Source organism: Vombatus ursinus, unplaced genomic scaffold (assembly GCF_900497805.2).
Source record: "Vombatus ursinus unplaced genomic scaffold, bare-nosed wombat genome assembly UNPS02014798.1, whole genome shotgun sequence".
NCBI classification, from domain to species: domain Eukaryota; kingdom Metazoa; phylum Chordata; class Mammalia; order Diprotodontia; family Vombatidae; genus Vombatus; species Vombatus ursinus.
In genome coordinates this window covers 31,214,980-31,235,327 of record NW_020954576.1, presented here as the reverse complement: position 1 = coordinate 31,235,327, position 20,348 = coordinate 31,214,980, and the positions used below count along the sequence as shown (strand labels likewise).

The following is a 20,348-nucleotide window of genomic DNA, read 5'->3' as shown; positions in this document are numbered from 1 at the left end:
TCTATTCCTTCTATAAAGTTTAGCTTAATTCTATCACTGAGATGTGAAAGTTAGCTGAAGTTTTAAAAGGATACTTCAGTGGAGCATAAGTTCTGATAGTTAATATCGAGGGAGACAGGTTTCACATTTGGATCTGGAGACTATGTGTCTGTTGTCTAATTCCAGAAGAGCTCACTGTCATAACATTATCCACCAAGTGACAATTATTCTTTCTCTTTTTCTTCTTCCTTCTTTTCTTTTTCTTCCTTCCTTCTTTTCTTTTTCTCTTTCTTTCTTCCTTTTATTTTTCTTTCTTCCTCCATAAAGACGATCCACTAAGGCATAAAAAGGTAGCCATTTATAATAGTGAAGAGAGAAATGGAATCATTGAAGTTATGGATTTTTTGAAGTATTGAAGAATAGAATTTATTAATGAAAAAAATTTGGACATCAGCTTAGAAAAAAAAAAGTATCCTATGTTCCTATATCCTATAATGTATGTATCCTATAATTCAATTCAATAAACAATTATAAAGTGCCTACCATATGCAAGCCATTTTGCTAGACATACTGGAGATGCAAAAATAACACAATCCCTGCCTGGGAAAAGCTTTTATTCTTCTGAATCACATGACATGTATATAGACAAGTAAAAACAAGGTTATTTCAGAGCAAGGGAGAACTATCAACTGGGTGGGGGATGAGTCTGAGGGAAGACTGTATGGAGGAGGTAGAACTCAAACTGAACTTTGAATAAAGATAAGGATTCTGAGAGGTGGAGAAGATGAGGGGGAGGATTCCAGACAGGAGGGATGGCTTGTGTGAGTACACTGAGGCAGGAAATAGAATGCTGAGTTTGGAGCAACAGCTGGTAATCTAGTTTGTCTAGGATAAAGAGTATGTTAAGAAAAATGGCAAATGAGATTGGGAAGGTAGCTTGGCTTGAAAATGGGGAGGACGTCACATGCCAGACAGAAAAGTTTCTATTTTATTTTAGTGATGATAGGGAAGTACAGAAGGTTTTAGAGCTAAGCAGTGACCAGATCTGTGTCTTAGGAAGATTATTTTGTTAGCTGTGTGATGGATGGATTGGAGAGAGGCGATATTGGAAGGAGGGTGACCAATAAAGAGTCTATTACATAATCCAGGCAAGAATTCATGAGAAGCTAGACTAGGACAGTGGCAGTGTGAGTGCAGGAAATACAGATAGATATAAGATATATTATGGTGGTAGAACTAACAAATGATTGAATATAGGGAGTGAATGAAAGGGAAGAGTCAAGGATGACTTTGAGGTTAAGAATCTGGGTGACTGGAGGGGGACATGGAGGTGCCTTGAACACAAGTAGGAAAGTTATGAGGAGGGATCGGATCAGTTCTGTTGCAGACATATTGAGTTGGAGATGGTAATGTTACATTCAAGTAGAGATATCCAACAGGATGCTATCATTATAGGAGGTATGTAACATTATATTTACTGCCAGTACTAGAGTTCAGGGAAAAGATTCAGGACTGGATATAGAGATTTAAAAGTCATTTTCATAAATATGATAATTTAATTTATAAGAAGAGAACATATATAATCATCAAGGTAGTGTAGAAAGAGAGTAAAGGGAGCCCAAGACAGAGCCTTGGGGGATGGCCACACTTACAGAATGGGAAGTGGATGATAAGCCATTGTGCACTTTGCACAACGCCTGGCACATAGTAGGTGCTTAATAAATGTTTGTTGACTTGACCTGAAAAAGAAAAGCTTAGAAGTGACAGAGAGAACATATTTTATGTCACGGTGGTATCTTATTTGGAACTGATTAGCTTAATCACTTCACAAATGACTTTTGCCTCCTTTGTGACATTGCAAAGTTTACGGAATTTGCTATGTATATTAGCATACGTGTGTGCATGCTTGTGTATATATAAACATAACGAATGCATAGTATGTGTGTATGTGAGTATATATGACTAGTTGTAGTTTCACTGCCCCATCCCAGCTAAGGCAGAATAGCCACATGCCCCACTACACACACACACACATACACACACACACACACACACACACACGAAAGAAATATACATATGTAAGTATATGTATATATATGTATGTGTGTATGTATGTATACAGCTACACATACACTGTCTTGTTTGGAGATGGTCACTATTATTCCATCTGTTGGTTGGATATGGCCCAAGAGACTAAGGCATGACCTGTAGTCAATAGTCACTTTCATGCTACAAACATGTACAGAATGTCCTTTAGTTTGCTGTTAACATTTACACCCCTGACATTTTTGTGACTGTTGAGGGTACCACTATCCTCCCCTCCCATTCTCAATTGATCCAAAAGCCTTTCACTCCCTTCCTGATTGTTTGGAATGCTGGTCTCTGTCCTCATTATTTTTTAGCAGTCCATTAGAATGTTAGGCTATTTCCAATTATTTCAGCAAATTTTTGAAATGTTTTCTTCAGACAACCCTGCCTTTTGTTGCCTTCTTTCAGTGTGCTTATAAGCTTGGGTTAAAGTTGTATTTTTGAAACTTTAGTCATTAGAAACTCTTTACTACTTCCAACTGATAATGCTACATTTAACCCCCACTGTGAAACAGACAAGACTGAGTCCTATCAGCTTTACAATCACCTTGCTGGTCAGTCAGTTACATTTACTGAGCCCCACATAGTCCTGAGATATTATTGTTCGTTCTTCATTTTTGAAGGGAACCAATGACATCAACGGTTATGTCTTGACTTGCCCATGAATTGGATTTAAGTGAAGCAAAGTCCTCAGTCTCACATCAGGTTCTCAGCAAACCCTCTCATCAGAAGTGCTACTCCTCCCTGAACACCCCATATACTCCTCCTGAGATGTAGTTTAATTGTTTTTCAATGTTATCAGTTTCTATGTGATGTTACTGAGAAATGAGAAGACAGACAGAAACACATTAGCGTTTGCAAAACAGCACTAAATGCCAAAGGTCACCTAGGAAATGTCAACAGGAGACAGACTGTACTGGTTCAGGGTGGAGGAGCACAAGGAAAGCACAAATTGGGTACTGTGAGATCAAGAAAAGAACTTGAGCCTTGGAATTAGCAGACAGTTCTACATGGCACAGCTGTGTATCAAAGGGCTGCTCATATAGCATATCAATCCATCAATCCAGTGCCAGGCACTAGAGATACAAAAACTATAGCAAAAATCATTGACTCAGAAAAAGGTCATTGACTCAAGGAGCTTATGTTTTATTAGGGGAGATAACATGAATGCATATAGATATATACAAAATGTGTAATGTGCCAAATAAATATAATTTTGAAGGAGAAGGTGGAGGGAGGAAGAAATCAGGAAAAGGCTTCATGTAAAAAGTGGCCTTTGAGTTGAGTTTTGAAGAAAAGAGGGGATTCTAAGAGGTGGAGGTGAGGAAGGAGTGTATTCTGAGGACAGACAGTACAATGGCATGAAGATGGGAAATGGAGGGTGTTGTGTTTAAGGAACAACAAGGCCATACTGGCTGGACTGCCCAGTGCCTGGTGGGGAGTAAAATGTAATACGATAAGCTGGAACTAGGTTATGAGAGGTCTTAAATGCCAAAGCAAGGAGTATGCATTTGATCTTAGAATTAATAAAGAGCCACTGGATGTTTTTGAGTAATGGATTGACATGGTCAGACTATGCTTTAGAAAAAATCATTTTGGTAGTTCTGTGGAGGATAGATTAGAGAAACTTAGAGACTTGAGTAAGGGGGACCAATTAGAAGGTTATTGTAATAGTCCAAGTCAGAGGTGGTGAGTGCTTGAACTAGGATTATGACTGTGTGAACACAGAGAGAAAGGAAGGAATGTGAGAGATGTTACAGAGGAATAAATGTCAAAATTTGGTAATTGATTTGATTTGGGGGGGATGTTTGAGGATGACCCTGAGGTTGTGAACCAGGGTGCCTGGAAAAATAATGTTGTCTTCCTTCAATAGCAATAGTAATTTTACAAGTGGGGTGGGGTTTTGGAGGTGGAGGAGATAGATAATAAATTCTGTTTTGAACACGTTGCGTTTGAGATGCCTGGGGACATTCAGTTCAAAATGTCTAACAGGCAGTTGGTGATATAGGACCAGAATTTAGTAAATATACTAAGCTAGATATATAGATCAGGGATTTATTTGCATAAAGATGACAATTAAACCCATGGGAGTTATGAATTCACCAACTGAGGAAGCACAGGGAGGAAAGAAGAGGGACTAGGACAGAGCCTTAGGGTATATGCATAAGTAAGGGGTGTGATACAGGTAATGATCTAGCAATTATAGAATTCATGAAACTGAGACTTAGTCATAAAGAAGAGGTTTTATGTCACTTTTCTTTTTCACACTGTAAGATAACAAAGGAAGTCATAGCATTATAAAATTAAAGAATGAAATATATAAATACATTTCATCCTAGTCTTGGTGTCTGCTGCCACTTAGAGATGGCTGTTGCCATGCTGATCAGTGTGGGAGGGAGTATATAACTATAGCAAATTTAGGAGCTGAAATGTGGAGTTGGCCTCACATGGCCAGATAGAAAGACACGGAAGCAGAGTGGAGCAAACTGAGAAAAATCTATATTGACTTTGAACCTGTTTATATCATTATGGAACCTCAGCAGCCTGAACCTAGACCATGATTCTTCACTTCTTTGAGACTCCTTCTTGTTCCTGGTGATTTACTGACACTGCTTCTATTCCCAACATCATTCTCTATCTAGAGCCCCTGAGCTTATTAGATTATTCTTCTGTATAGGCACCTGCTTCTGGCTGTGACCAACCCTCATTCCCCAGCCTAGCACACTTCAAAGTCCATGCCAAGGAAATCTGAACATTTAAGCCCATGAGAGGTCTGATCCTCAGCCTTGGACAGGCAGATGGCCCCAGAGGGTCAGGAAGCTATTCCTCTTCAATCTCAGTAATTGTAAGTTTATAACAATGCTGGCAAGTGACAGAAACTTACTACCATGAATAAGCATTTATTTATCAAACTGGAAGCAGGAGCAAGCAACAGGCATAGACAAAACGGAAGAAGACAAAGAGTTGGTCACTAATGAAAACGACCGACTAACATCTATGGCAGTATGTTGACTAAGCCCTAGTTTCTGCTTCTAGTACAAGATGTGTGAAATTTTAACACATCTATTTACTCATGAACACTAATAATTTCTAGAAAAGGTAAAACATTTCATTTAAGTCAGTGATTATGACAATAAAAATGTAAACATGACCCCCTATTCATTACTTATAGAAACAGAATCGACCATTGTTTCCGTCTGGATGTTAGCTCTTATTTGTTCTTTAGTCTGGATATGTCCATTACTATATAGAAGAGATAGTGGCTTGATAATTATTTCTTTATATCCTCTGAATTTTTAGCACTTATCTAATGCTACTCATTTGGCACTCAATCATATAGTCTAGTAGTACGTTTTAAATTATTGTTTAGTATTTTACATATTTTTGTCTTGTCTTCCAATTTGAGGGACAGGAACCGTATTTTCTATAGCACGTGTCTACATTATCTTTCAGACAGTTGATGCTCAATTATTTGTTGATTATATTATAGCTATAACATATTAATCACAAAGAAGTATAATAAAGACTAATTAACAGGGATCCCAGAGCTTGTTGCATAGTAAGTACTTCATAAATGCTTGTCAATGGAGTAACTGAATGAGAAATAACCAATGGACAGTCTATGTGCTCTGTAGGTATCTATGCATGTACCTTAGCATGTGGAGTAGACTCTCTGTGGTGAATTTATGGGAGAATCTGGACGATGTGAACTCCTTGAGAGCAGGAACTGTACCTGCCTTTCTTTGTATTGTTAGGACTTAGTATATAGTAAGTACTTAATAAAAGCTTGTTTGCTAGCAAAAGTCACACAGGATGAGAAGACACAAATGGAGTGTAGTCTGAAGGTAGTACACACATGGTTCTGTGCTTTCAGCTGATTGAAAGCTGCTTATGACAGGCAGATTCTCAGTGGTATTTTGTTTCTCTAGTATCTTATTAGGAACTCAAATAGGGAAAATTCATTCATTCATCTGTCAAATATGTATCATCCTTACTGTGTTCAATGCACTGTGCTAGTCAGTATAAAAAAGCATTATTAGGTCTTTGGGTCTAGCAGCCAACAGATACATAGAAAAAAAAACTGATTTAGGAAATGAAAATGGGCTTAACTTTCTGAATGTCACATTTGGTATGTGCATACGATTGGGAAGAAACCATAGCAATCTGGTACCAGTTATCTGATTTTAGATATGTGAAGTCTGCATGTATTTGGCTTCTAAACAATAAAAATTCTGGAAGTTAATTACTTCAGATCCTCCTCCATAATGCTGTCATAGAACCACATTTCTTGCTAATGGTTGCCAATTTATTCTCCCTAATGCATAATTCTGATAATATTATTTCTCTTTTCAAAAATTTCCAGCAATTTTCTATTACTTTCAGGATAGAATACAAACATCTTATTTTGCCATTCAAGGCCTTCCATGGTTTGACTCTAATGGAACTTTCCATTGTTATTTCATACTACTCTACTTCATATGCTTTATTACAGCCAAACAAGATCAGTAGGAATTCCCAGATCTACTCTTTTATTTTAGCACACTTGTATATATCAATCACCATCTCTGGAATAGACTCCCTCCACATCCTCACATATTGAAATCCTTTCCTGCCTTCAGGGTCCAACTTATTTGCTACCTCCTCCATGAGATCTTCCTTGATTTCCTCCTTGCCTACTGCAGATGATTTCTCATACTTGCAGCATCTGTGAGATTATAGGATCACAGATTTAGAGCTGGAAGAGACCTCAGAATCCATTTAGTCCCAAACTCTTATTTTATAGATGAGGAAATTGAAGCTCAGTAAGGTTAAATGACTTTCCTATAGTCAGAGTTTGTAATTCTGAGGCAGGATTTGAACTCATGCCTTCCTGACTCTAAGTACAAAGTTCTAGCTCTGCAGTGCGCTACCTCAACACCTCAATATTCTTTATCTATGTTTGATTTCTCCTAGGTACTTTTCTCATTTTAACTTCTGATTATTTGTGTGTATGTTACACTTACCAATTAGACTAACTCTGAGCTTCTTGAGGGTAAGAATTGTACCATTTTCCCTCTTTGTATTTCCAAAACTTTGTAAATAGTAGGTGCACAATATTTTTATGGATTTGAACTGATGACCCTTTTCCATCTCTAAGATCCTCAAGCACAGTTCAGAGCCAACCTATCCCAGTGGGCAGAATGAAAAAAAATGGGTGGAAGCTACAGAAAGTGGCATATTTTAGCTGGATATAAAAGGAGGAAAACAAAAACACTTTTTAATGATTACTTTGTCCAGTATATTCCAGGGGAATTTGCTACCTCAGGAAGGTTGATGAGCTCCCCTTTCCTGGAGAACACCAAGTAGAATCTTCAAGAAGTTTACTGTTCCTGAATGGCTTGGTCTAGATAACTTTTGATATCCCTTCTAACTCTGAAATTCTGAGATTCTTAGACTGAATTCCCCTCTTCAATAAGCAGTTACAGCAAAGTCCAGTGAAATAAAAAATTTTAAAATTTAAAAACCTGGAATTTTTACCCAATATAATCTTTAAAAATACCTCTTCTGTACTTATTTCTTTAATTATTAGTCTACTGGCAAGAGTATTATATCTCAAGAGAGGTTTCTAAAATGAACAGATTGAATTTGGTTACTGGACTAAAAGGCAACTACTCAAAGCAAGTAAAAATCCATTTTTGGTCATAATTTCATAGTCACAGACACAAGGACCTACATATAAAATATAAGGGTGATACATTATAGCACCTGAAAAATTTGAGAGGATCTTCATTTGTTGAGATCTACGGTAATACATATTTAACTAAGAATACTCTATTGTATACATAAGGAAGGCAGCAATCATACCTGCATAAAGATGAGGGGTTCAATAACAGTCTTTTAAAATCATCTCAATAATGAATTATTAATCTCTTAATACACATGTACATTTTTGTTTCATTAACCAAACTCTAAACCATAGAAACAAATGAGGTTTGTTTGGATGTGATTTTTGGACAGATGGAGTTGTTTTTGTAGTATTTTGTTAGCCAGAATTGTGGGAAGCATGCCCACTTTGAGGCTTAATATCAATATTATACTTTCTAGTGTACATGTTACTGATCTGACATGCTAGTTCTATTCTTGTATGTTAATTGTATGAAATATGTATCCACTATTGTCATTTAACTTTTACTGAGTGTCAACAAGAGAGGTACAATGCTGCATATTTACCCAAATGACTTTTAACAGGAACTGGTTTGTGGAAGCCATGTCGTCTAGGGAACTGAGAACTGAAAACCTGGGTTCCAGTCCCAGCTCTGTTTGTAATTAGCTCTATTACCTTGTGGTGTCTAGTGAATCTTGCCTAGTGCAAGACATCAATTAGTGCTACCACTGCCAGCTGTCTGCTTCTCAGTCTGGCATGCTTCTGTAAGCTTGGACAAATCACTGAACTCTATGGCTCTCAGTTTTCTCATGTGTACAAAGAGAATAAAAAAGCATATTTGACTATCTTACAGGGTTAGCATGAGGAGAACCTTTGAAAATTATTAATTTCTTGAATTGGTAATGCACTAAAATTATTATGCATTCTGAACATATTAATACAAGTGATCCTTGGGTCATCATAATCACTGTACTCTTTCCATACTGCTTCTACTTTTTTTCTGGTAAACTTTTTGGGTGGTCACCTTTCTCATAGACCAGTGTAGCTAAATATGTGCCCCTTTGCCTGGCAATGCCAGATCTCCTTGTGGCCTACAAGATGCTGCTATAGAAATGCTTTAACAAAAAACTTGGTGTTCTCAGTTGTACATTATAATTCAGGATGTTTTCTTGGAGTTTCATAAAATAACTCCTGTTTGGAATGTGGTGATAGTTAATTATAGGGGCTGAATGACTTTAAATACCTAATTCTCCTTCCATTTGTTTTGTAAAATTGGAGAATGGAGTGATTTCAAAATAATTTTTAAAAGGGTAATTAACCAACAGCTCCTCTGTCCCTTCTCCCTGATCTTAGGGAATGTTTGAGATGAATATAAGTAGAAGGTGGAAACATTTTGTTCCTGGAACCTTTGCTATTTGCTGTTTTTAGTGCTGGTCAGTTAAGATGATTTAGTCAAATGTTTACTTTTCAGAACTATCCTTCAATGAGCTAGAGGGAGAAAAGTCTTATGCTCCACAAATAGTTCCTTCAAATTAGATGAATTGCATGAAAAGAGCAGGATTTTTCACTATCCTAGAGTTCCCGACACAATTTTGGGGAAGAAGCTTTAAAAAGTAGGATATATATGCACATATATGTATATATACATATAGGTATATGTCCACATACATATGGACACATGTGCATATATAAAGACATATATGTTCGTGTATATGCACACATCCTCCTCAATAAAACACACTTTCTTTTTCCCTTACCTCCAGCAACCACTCATGATATAATGAATGGAATCCCTCTGGGATAGAAAAGGAAAATGGGGAAAAGCTGAATAAAAAAGGTAAAATTCTGCGTTGGAGGGCAAGATGCGAGTAAACTTGATGAACTAATGCAAGATTAGATTAAAATGAGGCTGAATTGAAGCATAATGAATCCTTAGGAGAATACCTCATAGTGTTCTCCAGGGGGCATAATTAGGAGTAGGTCAGTGGAGGGTTGAGGTGGGTCAGTCACCTTGATGAGAGGAGTGAAAAAAAAAATGGAGACAGCCTCCCTGCCTCCTTGAACGTGCTTCTAATGACGAATCCTTGTTTCCCAGGAAGTGGTGACCGGCAAGTGTATATGTTGTGACACCCCAAAGGCATAAAGGTTTGTGCTAAGTGTGAGTCAGCTAACTCCTTTCCGCACCCCACCCCCAGCAAAATTTGGATCATTCAACACCCTTCTACCCTAGCTCCCCGAGGCGCCCAAACCTCTGATTTATCTGTCTTTGAAGGGCTCTTGGAGACTGGTGGGCCTTGGGCAGCTGTTTCCCGTCCACTTCTTCAGATGGTCTAGAACAGAATGAGTCATGATGGAATCCGGAGAGGAGACAGGGAGCAGAGTGTTGGGACTCTGATATGAGAGATCAAAGTGGGGGGAGAGCATCCTCATTTGCTGAGACCCACTGTCTGTAAATACTGTACCTCAACACAATATTTAACTAAGAACATGGTGAGAAAGAAGAGAAAGCAATGGTGAAAGATAAAGAGAGACTAGAATGGAAAGAGCAACGCTGGGTAAGGCGGGGAGAGAAGATTCATTGTGTTTACTAAAAAAAAATAAATACCCCTAAACATTCCCTATGCACAAAGAAAAAGTCATCTAATTCCACTCAACCCTGAAGGAACAAAAGACAGGGACCAGAGCTGCCTTGACCACCTTACGCTCTGCGCGTGGGGTAAGGACCAAAAATAAACAGTGAAGTGGCCTGAGGAGGAGGGGGCTGAGGGGGGGAAGAGGAAAGGAGGAGGAGGAGCAGGAGAAGAGGTGGGAGAAGGAGGGGGAAGGAGGAGGAGGCTCCGCATCCCTAATGAGGGAATGAATGGAGGCGCCCCCCACCCCCACCCCCCGGCTGGCGCCCGCCCACCCGGCGGCGGCAGCGGCCAAATGCCTCTCGGCTGTGCGTGCTGCGCCCGCCAGCCCGGATCCGAGGGGAGGCTGCTCGGCCGCGTCGCTCCTCGGGGCTGAGCTGAGCGGCCGAGCCGAGGCAGGGGAGCCGGGAGGCGGGCGGCGGGCAGGGGCGGTCGGGCCGCCTCGGGCCGGGGGCGCTTGAATGCCCGGCTCGGCTCTGCGCCGCGCACCTGAGGAGACCCGAGGAGAGCGAGCAGGGGGGCGGGGACGGCGGCGACAGGAGGAGGAGGAGGAGGAGGAGGAGGAAGAAGCAGAAGACGCGGCGGCAGCGGCGGCGGGACGTGCTCACCGCCCGGTCCGCTGCGGTCCTCGGGGCTGCCCCCTCCTCTGGGGCTCGAGGCCCGCCCCGCCTGCCGGGATCTGAGGCTCCGACTTCACCCTCCGCCATGACCCGCAGAGCCTAGCGGGGCCCGGGCACCCCCACCCAGCCCGTCCATCCCTTCTCCATCCTCTCCAGGCCTCCTCCCTCCCGGCTCCTGACACCCGCCCTCCTCCCTTGGCCCTCCCCCCCGTCCATCGCGGTCGGTCTCTTTTCCCGGCGCCGCGGGAAGCCGCTTCTCTCCCCCATCTCTCCCTCGTCCTCGTCCTCCCTCTCCCCCGCCCGCCCGGGGCCGCGCACTGCGGGCCGGCCCGCTCCCTGCCCGCCTCCGACCGGGGCCTTCCCGCCCCCTCCAGTCCGTCCCGCCCCCCGCGCTCCCCGCCCCCCTCCCTCCCCGGCTGGGCTGCCGAGACCCCGGAGCGACCCCGCGGCGACCGCCGCGCCCGCACAAAATGTCTGCCCGGACGCCATTGCCGACCGTGAACGAGCGGGACACGGAGAATGTGAGTGAAGCGGCGCGTCCCCCCGCCCCCCAAGGCCGCGCCCGCCGCGCCTCCCCCCCGCCGCCCCGCCGGGCCCGGCCTGCCGGAGCCCGGAGCCTGCGGTCCTCATCCTTCTCCCCGCCCCCCTCCCAGCGCGGGGCCGGGGGGAGGGAGGTGGGGTGGGTGGCTGCGGGTCCCCTCCCCCATCTGGGCTGGGGGCAGAACCCACGCTGCTAATGGGGTGGCGGAGGGGGGCGATGGAAGTGAGGGGAGGGGGAGGAGGAGATGGCAGTCTCGGCTCCCCGGGAGAGGCACCGAGGCCGGCTTTATTTATGCCTCTGCATCTGCTCGCACACCCCACTTTTGCTCTCCTCTCTCTGGCGCGCCCCCATCCTTCCCTCTCGGACCCTCTCCTCGTCCTCCCCGCCCCCCACCTTCAATCGCCCCATGACTCTGCTTTTTGTACCATCGCATCTTCACTTTTCTATTCGGGGAGGGGGAGACCAAGAATGGAGCCAAGAGGAGAGAGGTGGACGAGGGAAGTGTATCTGTGCGTTTGTGTTTACCTTGGTATGAGGCTGTTGGGCTGAAATGAGCAGAATTTCAAAAACCCCAGCTTTTCTGGCCTTGGGATTTGGGCAGAATGTTTTAAAGCCTTATAAAGCCAACAGCGCTTTCTTTTCATCGAGTTGGTAGGGATGATTCTGGGCAGGTTTTACTTTAAATGTCTCTCCTCCCCTGGTATGTCACAAGGGTGCGTGCGGGTCAGTGAGGGGAAGGGTTTTCAGTTGTCACTGCTGTGCCTTTGAACAAATAGCCCTCAGGAATATTTATGAAGATGCAGCCTTTTCTAAGCACTTACATTCTTAACCCAGAGAATCTTGTTAAATAGTAATGTCTCTTAAAAAAAATTGATGTTCCTTAAGATTTTGATCGAAACAAGAAAAAGCCAAAAACTAATCATGGCATTTAAAATAGGGCTTTTTCCTTGATTCTTTGCCTGTTTCTGGGGAATAGAAAGTCTTATCTGCTTTCTGGAGGCTTTGATAGTCTAGTTAACTAGTTGGTACTTCACAGCTCTTAAATTACGAACAACTTAACAGATTCTTAAGACAAAAGATGTAAGATTAGGGACTTAAGTGAATTCTTGAAGCTTTTGGGTAGGGTTATAGATTTTAGATCTGAGCGTTTGGGGTACATAAATCTATTAAGGTGGAGAAATTTCAGCAAAATAACATTGTAAGAAGTCACAGGAATGACCGTAGTCTCAGGAGTTTTTGTTCTTACCTCAAATCCGGGATGACAAAAGATTTTATGGAACCGCTGATATTTTAAGATTATGATTTTTAAAATTACATCATTAGTGGCTTTGTTTTTATATAATGGGTAGTCAGTTTTGAATGAAAGTAAGCCATAAAGCTAGACGGAAAAAGGTAGAAAATATATGATATGCTTTGTTTAGTAGCCTCAGTTGTTAGTAGAGATTAGTTGTAAAGCATAGTGGCATCAAAATACTTTTGCACTTCCTCTTTATTGATGTTTGCGAATGAAAGGTAAGATAGGTTGAATAGTGTATTTTTATGTCTGCTAATTTTCTTTTGAAGATAATGTTTTTCTCTTGATATGTTTTTTCTATTTCTTTCTTGAAAGAATCAACACTGTGTGCCTGTACTTGTGGGAAGCATGCTAGTATAGAATCATCTACCAAAGAATCGGTACAGAATGTAGTATGTATAAAGGCAAGGAAAAATATTTTTAAATTAAGCAAGAATTATACTGATTGTATGAGTATGAGTTTTTAGTCGAGGATAATTGCATACTACGAGCTAAGCACTTTGGTAGATGCTAGGGACACAAAGACAAAAGTGAAACATTTTCTTAAAGCAAGTACAACATTGCATGTATAGATGTATGCAAAGCAGCTAACCTTGGAGGAGTAGGTAGTAGCAGCTGGGGAACCAGAAGAAGTCTTCTGTTAAAAGGTGGCTCTTGACCTGAGTTGTGAAGAAAACCAGGGATTTCAAGTGGCAGTGGTGAAAGGTGAGGAGAGGAAATATTCCAGGCATGGATAGCCGCTGCAAAGTCAAGGACACAGGAGGTGAAAATTGTATTCATATGTGATATGTGAGGAATCATACATAGAGTTTGTAAAGTTCCTGGAGTGGGGAATAAAACATGAAAAATCTAGAAAGGTTTCTTGTTAAAAGTAGCTGCTGAAAAAAATACTCATTTGAAATTAGCAGAGTTGAAACTGTTTATGAATATTTTTTCCTTTTTGAGTAGTTCTCTTTATCCGAGTCTTGAAGTCATCATTCTAGATATAATTAATTTTCCTTAATTCTCTGATTTTTCTGCTATTTCTAAAGAAAGTATTGAATATTAAATCACAGTACGCATTTTCTCACAATTATTGAGTGCCTCTTAACATGCCCTACACCTAGTAAAGTATCTATGCCTCTCTTCTCCTATTAACATGTATTTGCCAAGAGGCACTAAGGTGGCATAATGGGTGGAGCCCTGGATTTGGAGTGAAGATCTCGTGAGTTCAAATTTTTTCTTTGACACTTTATAGCTGTGTGACCCTGGGCAAATCACTTAACCTCTCTCTGACTGGCTTTCCTCATCTGTAAAATGGGGCCTATGATAGCATCTACTTCCTAGGTTTGTTGTGAGGATAACTCAAATTACACATATATGTAAAACTAAGATTAAGCGTATCATGATATGCTTTCTTTAGTGGTCTCAGGTGGTAATAGGTCACTTGTAAAGTAGAGTGGCATGAAAACCAGAAAGCAGTTACTGATTAATAATAGTGTTAAGCATGGTTATTATTTACATTGTATATATATTTTAAATTCACTTATGTGTGTACCAGCTTGTTTCCCCATAGAATGTAAGGTACTTGAGAGTAGGTCTATTTCTTTTTTATCTTTATATCCCCAGTACCTTGAAGATTCTAAGTTTAGTAAATGCTTGTCAGTTTATTATTATTATTATTTTTTTTGAGGCAGTAAGGGTTAAGTGACTTGCCCAGAGTCACATAGCTAGTCTATGTCTGAGGCTGAATTTGAACTCAGGTCCTCCTGACTCCAGGGCAGATGCTCCATCCAGGGCTCCACCAGTTGATTACTTCTTGTTCTTAAGGAACTTAAAATTTAATTGGAAGATAAGTTCAATATAACAAAACAATTAGTGTACAATACCAGAATATATAATTACGTACTTCAACTATTTTAAGATAGAATGTGAGAAGCATTAATGAGGATTGTTAAATGAACTTGTCTTATTTTTTCCATCCACCCTAGTAAACTTACTCCATTCTTAACCTATCTCATCCTTGAACTAGAACAGCAGGCTAATTTGGCAGTTAACATATTAATATTGGCATGATTAGTCAAACTTGCCTTTCAATAATAGTTTTTACTTGAAACTGAATATTTTTCAAAGTAGTTGGAGTAAATCTTCCCACAATATGAATAAACATTAAAAACAACAAAAATCCCCTCTTCCCTCAACCACTGTAAAGACTAAGGTCAGTAACTGGTAACTATTTTATTCAGGTTTTGAAGATGAAATGAAAATAATAAAGATACATGGGCATTTTGCCATCATTATCAACATAAAAAATTACTTTTTTTAGATATGTGTATGAGTGTGAAATTTTTACAATATGCATCCCTATGTATCTAAGAAGACTGAGAGATTTTTTTCTCTTTGGGAACTGTGTGTATACTTTTCGGAGAATATTTACTTTAAGGACCTATGTGCATATTTGTTCTAAGATTCTCTGAATGATTAAGTACAATTATGCCATGACTGATTTCTCCTTTGGTGAAACACCTAAACATTGAGTAGTTTTTAAAACAAATTGCATGTAATAGAACTCAGCTCTGCAAAATATTTTACTAAAATTTTTTACAATGAATATTTGCAAGATTTATTTTTTACTGTTTGTCAGTTAAGAGTTGAATAATTGTAATCCCAACTCCTATAGTATTAGTAAAATTATATTTTGATAGTTTAAGATAAAAAAAACTTAAGTCATTTAAAAAACCCCAAATTTTATAGATTTGAGATACTTGACATATGTCCAAGACAAGGAAAACAGTGACTGGGTTACTTTTGGAGCAGCTTTAAAACTTATATTTGTATTGGGTTCCTAGAGTATGTTTGTAGTGTGTAGCCATTGATAATTGCTCCATGGAACTTGCTACTGGGGCATCAAGGAAATGAGGCTCTCTTTTCACTATTATATTGCCTCTTTTCTATGTTTTTCCCGTAAGTCATTTTAAAGAACACATGAACATGTTCCAGGCCATTTCCATATAGAAGTAGTTAGGATGCTGTACTAATCCCCATCCATACTTTTGTTTGAGCTGTTCCTCACCTCTGAACCTCGTAGGCAGATCCTATGCTTATTTTAAGATTTGGCTCAACTGTCATATCCTCCACACCAAACTTTCATCAATAAGCATTTAATTAAGCAAATAATGGGGATACAAAAATAAAACTATAATACCCCTTTGCTCAAGGAGCTTATAATCTCTCCATGAGCAATATGTACAGACTCACACATTCTATATATATTCTATGTTTCTCTCTCTATATATATTCTGTATATGTATTCTATATGCTTACACACACACATATACATACTATATATTTTGAGATCATTTTGGGAGAAGATACCAGCAGTTGGTGGTGAATGAGAATGAAGAGTTGGGGTTGTAAACTGGGATGACTAGATAAATGAAGTTTCAATATATCCCATTTTGAATCTTCTAGTATGATTACCTTGTTGTGAAAAGGGGGAGAAGGTATTTTCTTTTATCTCCCAGGTTACTATTTTTCTCTTTGTTTAGTTAAAACATTTCTAGTTTGGAATTTTGGCAGATAATTTGTTGGTTTGTTAAGTTACGGTATTTGTGTGTATGTATGTGTAATTTGTAGGAGAGGGTAATGCTTTGATTTTGTTATACTTTTCAGCATAGTCAAATTTTATTTGACAAATTGGGAGAATGTTGTAGGAGGCGCCAGTTAGTTTAAAAAAAAAATTCAATTTAATTAAGTTCTACTTTACAGTGGAGTACAGTACCTCACATGAATCACTATGGTAATTGGTAATTAGGCTTAGACAAGCTAGTAATAAGCAGGGAAATCGGAAGTTGCTTAAGTTACCCAATGAATCATTTTTGGGAGCATAGAGCTCAGCTTGGGGACACCAAGAGATAGGATAATGAAGCCAAGTATGTATGGATTGGGCAAAAGACCTAAGAAAGAGTTATCAAATCTTAGGACTTTTAAACTGTTTACCTCTTCCGTCCCAATATCTTCTGAAGCATTTTCAAATCTCTTTATATTTTCAGTATAATTTTATATGCTGTGTGTGATATAGTGGCAACTCTAGATGTAGGTTTTTATCACTTCCATCACTCAATTTGATTACTTCTACCAAGTACTTTCTGTTTTACTGCTTCCCCTTCTCTAGAATGGTAAATGTATGAAAGTGCCCTGGGCTGGTAATATAGTTGTATCACTGTGTCCAGCTGTGTCACTACTAAATTGGTAGGACCTTAGGAAAGTCATTATGTTTTTCTTCTCTCCTGAAAACATAGATTTGTTCAGTCTTATAGTGTGCGTTGATCTTCCAACTTCTTTAGCATTTTATTACGTGTATTTCTCATTTTGTCACTAACATTTACTTCTTTTGTCACTTCAGTGACAAAAGCTCTATAAAGGAAGTGTTCAAATAACAGCTTTTTTGGTCAGAAACTTTGTTACCAGGAGTTTTTTTTAAAAAAAGCATTTTGAAATAGCAAGCATTTTACATACATTATCTTAATTGAGCCTGAAAACCCTGTGAAGTAGGGTTTTGATTTAATTTAACAATTATATTTATTAATTTAATAATATGGATACTTGGGATCAGCTAGTTAAGGGACTTGTTCGTGGTCAGTCAGCTAGCATTAATTAAGCACCTCCTGTTTGCCAGGTACTGGAAAGAAGGCAGAAACAAACATATACACTCACAAACCAGTCCCTGCTTTCAGGGAGCTCGTGGTCTAATGGGGGAGACAATATGGAAACAATTATTTATAGACAAGATATAGACAAAATAAATTCGGGGTAATCTCAGAGGAAAGGCTCTGAGATTAAGTTACACTGGAAAAGGCCTCTTGCAGAAGCTGGGACTTAGAACTAAGACTAGAAAGAAATCAGGGAAGCCAGGTGGTAAAGATAAAGGAAAGAATTTCTAGATTTGGAGACTGCCAGTGAAAACACTGGTGGAAAGATGGAGTGATGTGTGTGAGGAACAGCAGAGGAGGTCATTGATGCTAGATACCACAATACATAAAGGGAAATAAAGTATAAGAAAACTGAAGAATTGGAAGGGGCCATGTTATGAAGGGTTTTGAATGCTAAACAGAACTTTCTATTTGATTGTAGAGGCAATAAGGAGCCAATGGAGTTGATTGAATTTGGCCGGGGTGGGGGGGTCCACATGGTCATGCCTGTGTTTTAGGAAGCTGAATCTGACAACTTGAGGGGAGGATAGATTGGTGATAAAGCTCAGAGGCCAGATTTAAATAAATACAGTCTTCCTGACTCTTTAACTGTAACACTTCATGAATTTTTTCTTTTTTTACCTCTAGGAAGCTCCAAAAGGGGAAAATGGTATGAAAGTATTAAATTATAACTATAACAAATGCTAAAATAAAGCCTTTAATACTGAGACTAGGAGACATCGGACTAATGCATAGAGGGTGGGCCAGCCTTAGAGTTTGGATACCCCAGGCAACAATTACTGAACGGCATCAATAAAGGGAGTTTCTTCTTTAGGACAAAACACAAAAACGCACTGAGTCTATCATAGATTGTTCAAATGGGAAGGGACCTTAGACACAATATAATCTTCCTCATTTAATAAATAAGGAAACTGAAAACCAGAGAGATGGTAATTTAGCCAGCAGAACCTAATAAGTTAATGGCAAAAGCAGGACTGGAACCCAAGTTTTCTGATACCTTATGTTGCTGATTTATCTTCCTCCTTTTTCTTCAGTAACAATTTGTAGACTAAGCAGCATTGTTGGATCAATATCATTGCTCCTTCAGCTTAGTGCATGTTTTTATTTTCTTCTTTTAATGATTCATAACTGGGTAAAATTCGCCATAATGCATTACTTGACATTTGTAAGAACTCTGTGAGTGTGTGTGTGCGTGTGCGTATGCATGTGCATGTATTCTATATGTGTATGTTCATACAAAATAATATACCTGACAGGTAATTCCAGGTATGGTTCCTTAGCTTTCCCAGGAGGGAGAAGGAGAGGGGAAAATGACAGAACACATCTGTCCTTTAGCCTCAGGCAATGTAAGCTACAGGTCCCAGCAGAGACTTGTAATCTCAGCCCTTCTTTAAAAAAGTCCCTTAAGTCTGTTAGTGTGGATGCTCAAGTGGATAGCACTATATAGACAATACTAAGAAATTCCCCTATCCTAACCAACTTTGTTGTGAAGGAGCCAAGTTTTCAGAAGATCCCTTAATCAAAACATTAATTCAAGAAAAGTTTATTGAACCTCTCTTGTGTCTTGTGCATGCCTTAAAGAGATAGATTATACATTCTTTAAGGATAGGGAACATGCTGGTATTTTTCACCCCTTCCACAGCACAGTATGGTAGGGGATGATGAATGTCTCTTTCTATAGATATGTTTGTATGTATGTATGTATGTATGTATGTATGTAGCAAGAGAGAAATAATAACTGCTTTACTAAGCCAAACTTCAAGGATAATTATGATAACTGCATTAAAATATGAGAAAAGAGCCTTTAAAAAAGTCTTATATTTGAAATGAAACATTAAAAAATAACTAATTTCTTATTACCTTCTGAAGTGTTCTGTTTCCTATATGAAATTTTGGGGAAAGATTTTAATTTTTTCTAGTTTTATTTACATTTTTATCAGACTCTTTCATAGTGTTGACATCAAGATGAATGGTCTAGTTATCACAATAAAGAGTTATCTGGTGTTCCAAAAGATAACAAATTAAAGTAAGAATTTATTTTGATTTTTCAACTACAGCCTTATATAGAAATCAAGAAACAAACAAAAATGCATTTTAATTGAATCTGGTAGTTTAAAGATCAGATTCCCATTTTGCTTTGTATATTGAGACTGATTTTATGTGTGAAGATGGAGGAGCCAGAAGCTTTTGAAGAGAATTAAAAACGTAACTTGTACATAATTAAGACATACATCTTATTAAAATTACTTTGAAGTTTGCATAGTTTATTTTTTAATAGGGACTTAATCTTTATTAAAGTTGTGTCCTTAGTTAAACTTTTAAAATGTAACATTCAATAATTTGATCTCCAGCACCAAATATGGCCTTGAGTAAATGTTTACATAATCTTTATCCATAATAATTGGCCTGTTGGTTTAGGATAATAGATTTAGAGCTGGAAATGACCTTAGAGGTCTTTTAGTGTCCAGCCTTTTCATTTTAAAGAGAGATGAGGAACTGATACTTAGAGGGTAAATGGCTTATCTGTGTTTACACAAGTAAGTGGCAGAACCAGGGTTTGAACTGAGGATTTTATATGGAGAGGCTGCCTCTATTTCCCCCTTCACAGACAAACAGTGAGGAAAAGCTATCTGTAATACTCATTGACTCCACTTCCTTTCCTCTTACTCACTTCTTAGCCCCTTGAATGATTTCTGATGGTCATTATTCTAATGGAACTGATCTCTCTAAAGTAACTATTGATCTCTTTTTTTTTTAACAGAAATAATAAATTTTTTCAATTAACAAGCATCTATTTTTTCTTCCTTTCATGCTCCTCCCCTCCCCCCAGGAAAAAAGAAAAACAAAATTAATGTAACTAA

The 20,348-nt window shown here is 39.2% G+C and overlaps 1 protein-coding gene across 3 annotated transcripts in view; it reads left to right on the top strand.

Moving 5' to 3' along the window:
- Positions 1–11,409: 11,409 nt before the first annotated feature.
- LOC114049731 (serine/threonine-protein kinase MARK1) overlaps positions 11,410–20,348 on the top strand; it is a 146,674-nt gene continuing 137,735 nt past the window's right edge. For all 3 annotated transcript variants that reach the window (XM_027871116.1, XM_027871115.1, XM_027871117.1), the window contains exon 1: positions 11,410–11,482. In XM_027871116.1, coding sequence (XP_027726917.1) covers positions 11,432–11,482 — 51 coding nt within the window. In that variant the 5' untranslated portion in view covers positions 11,410–11,431. The remainder of the gene's footprint in view (positions 11,483–20,348) is intronic.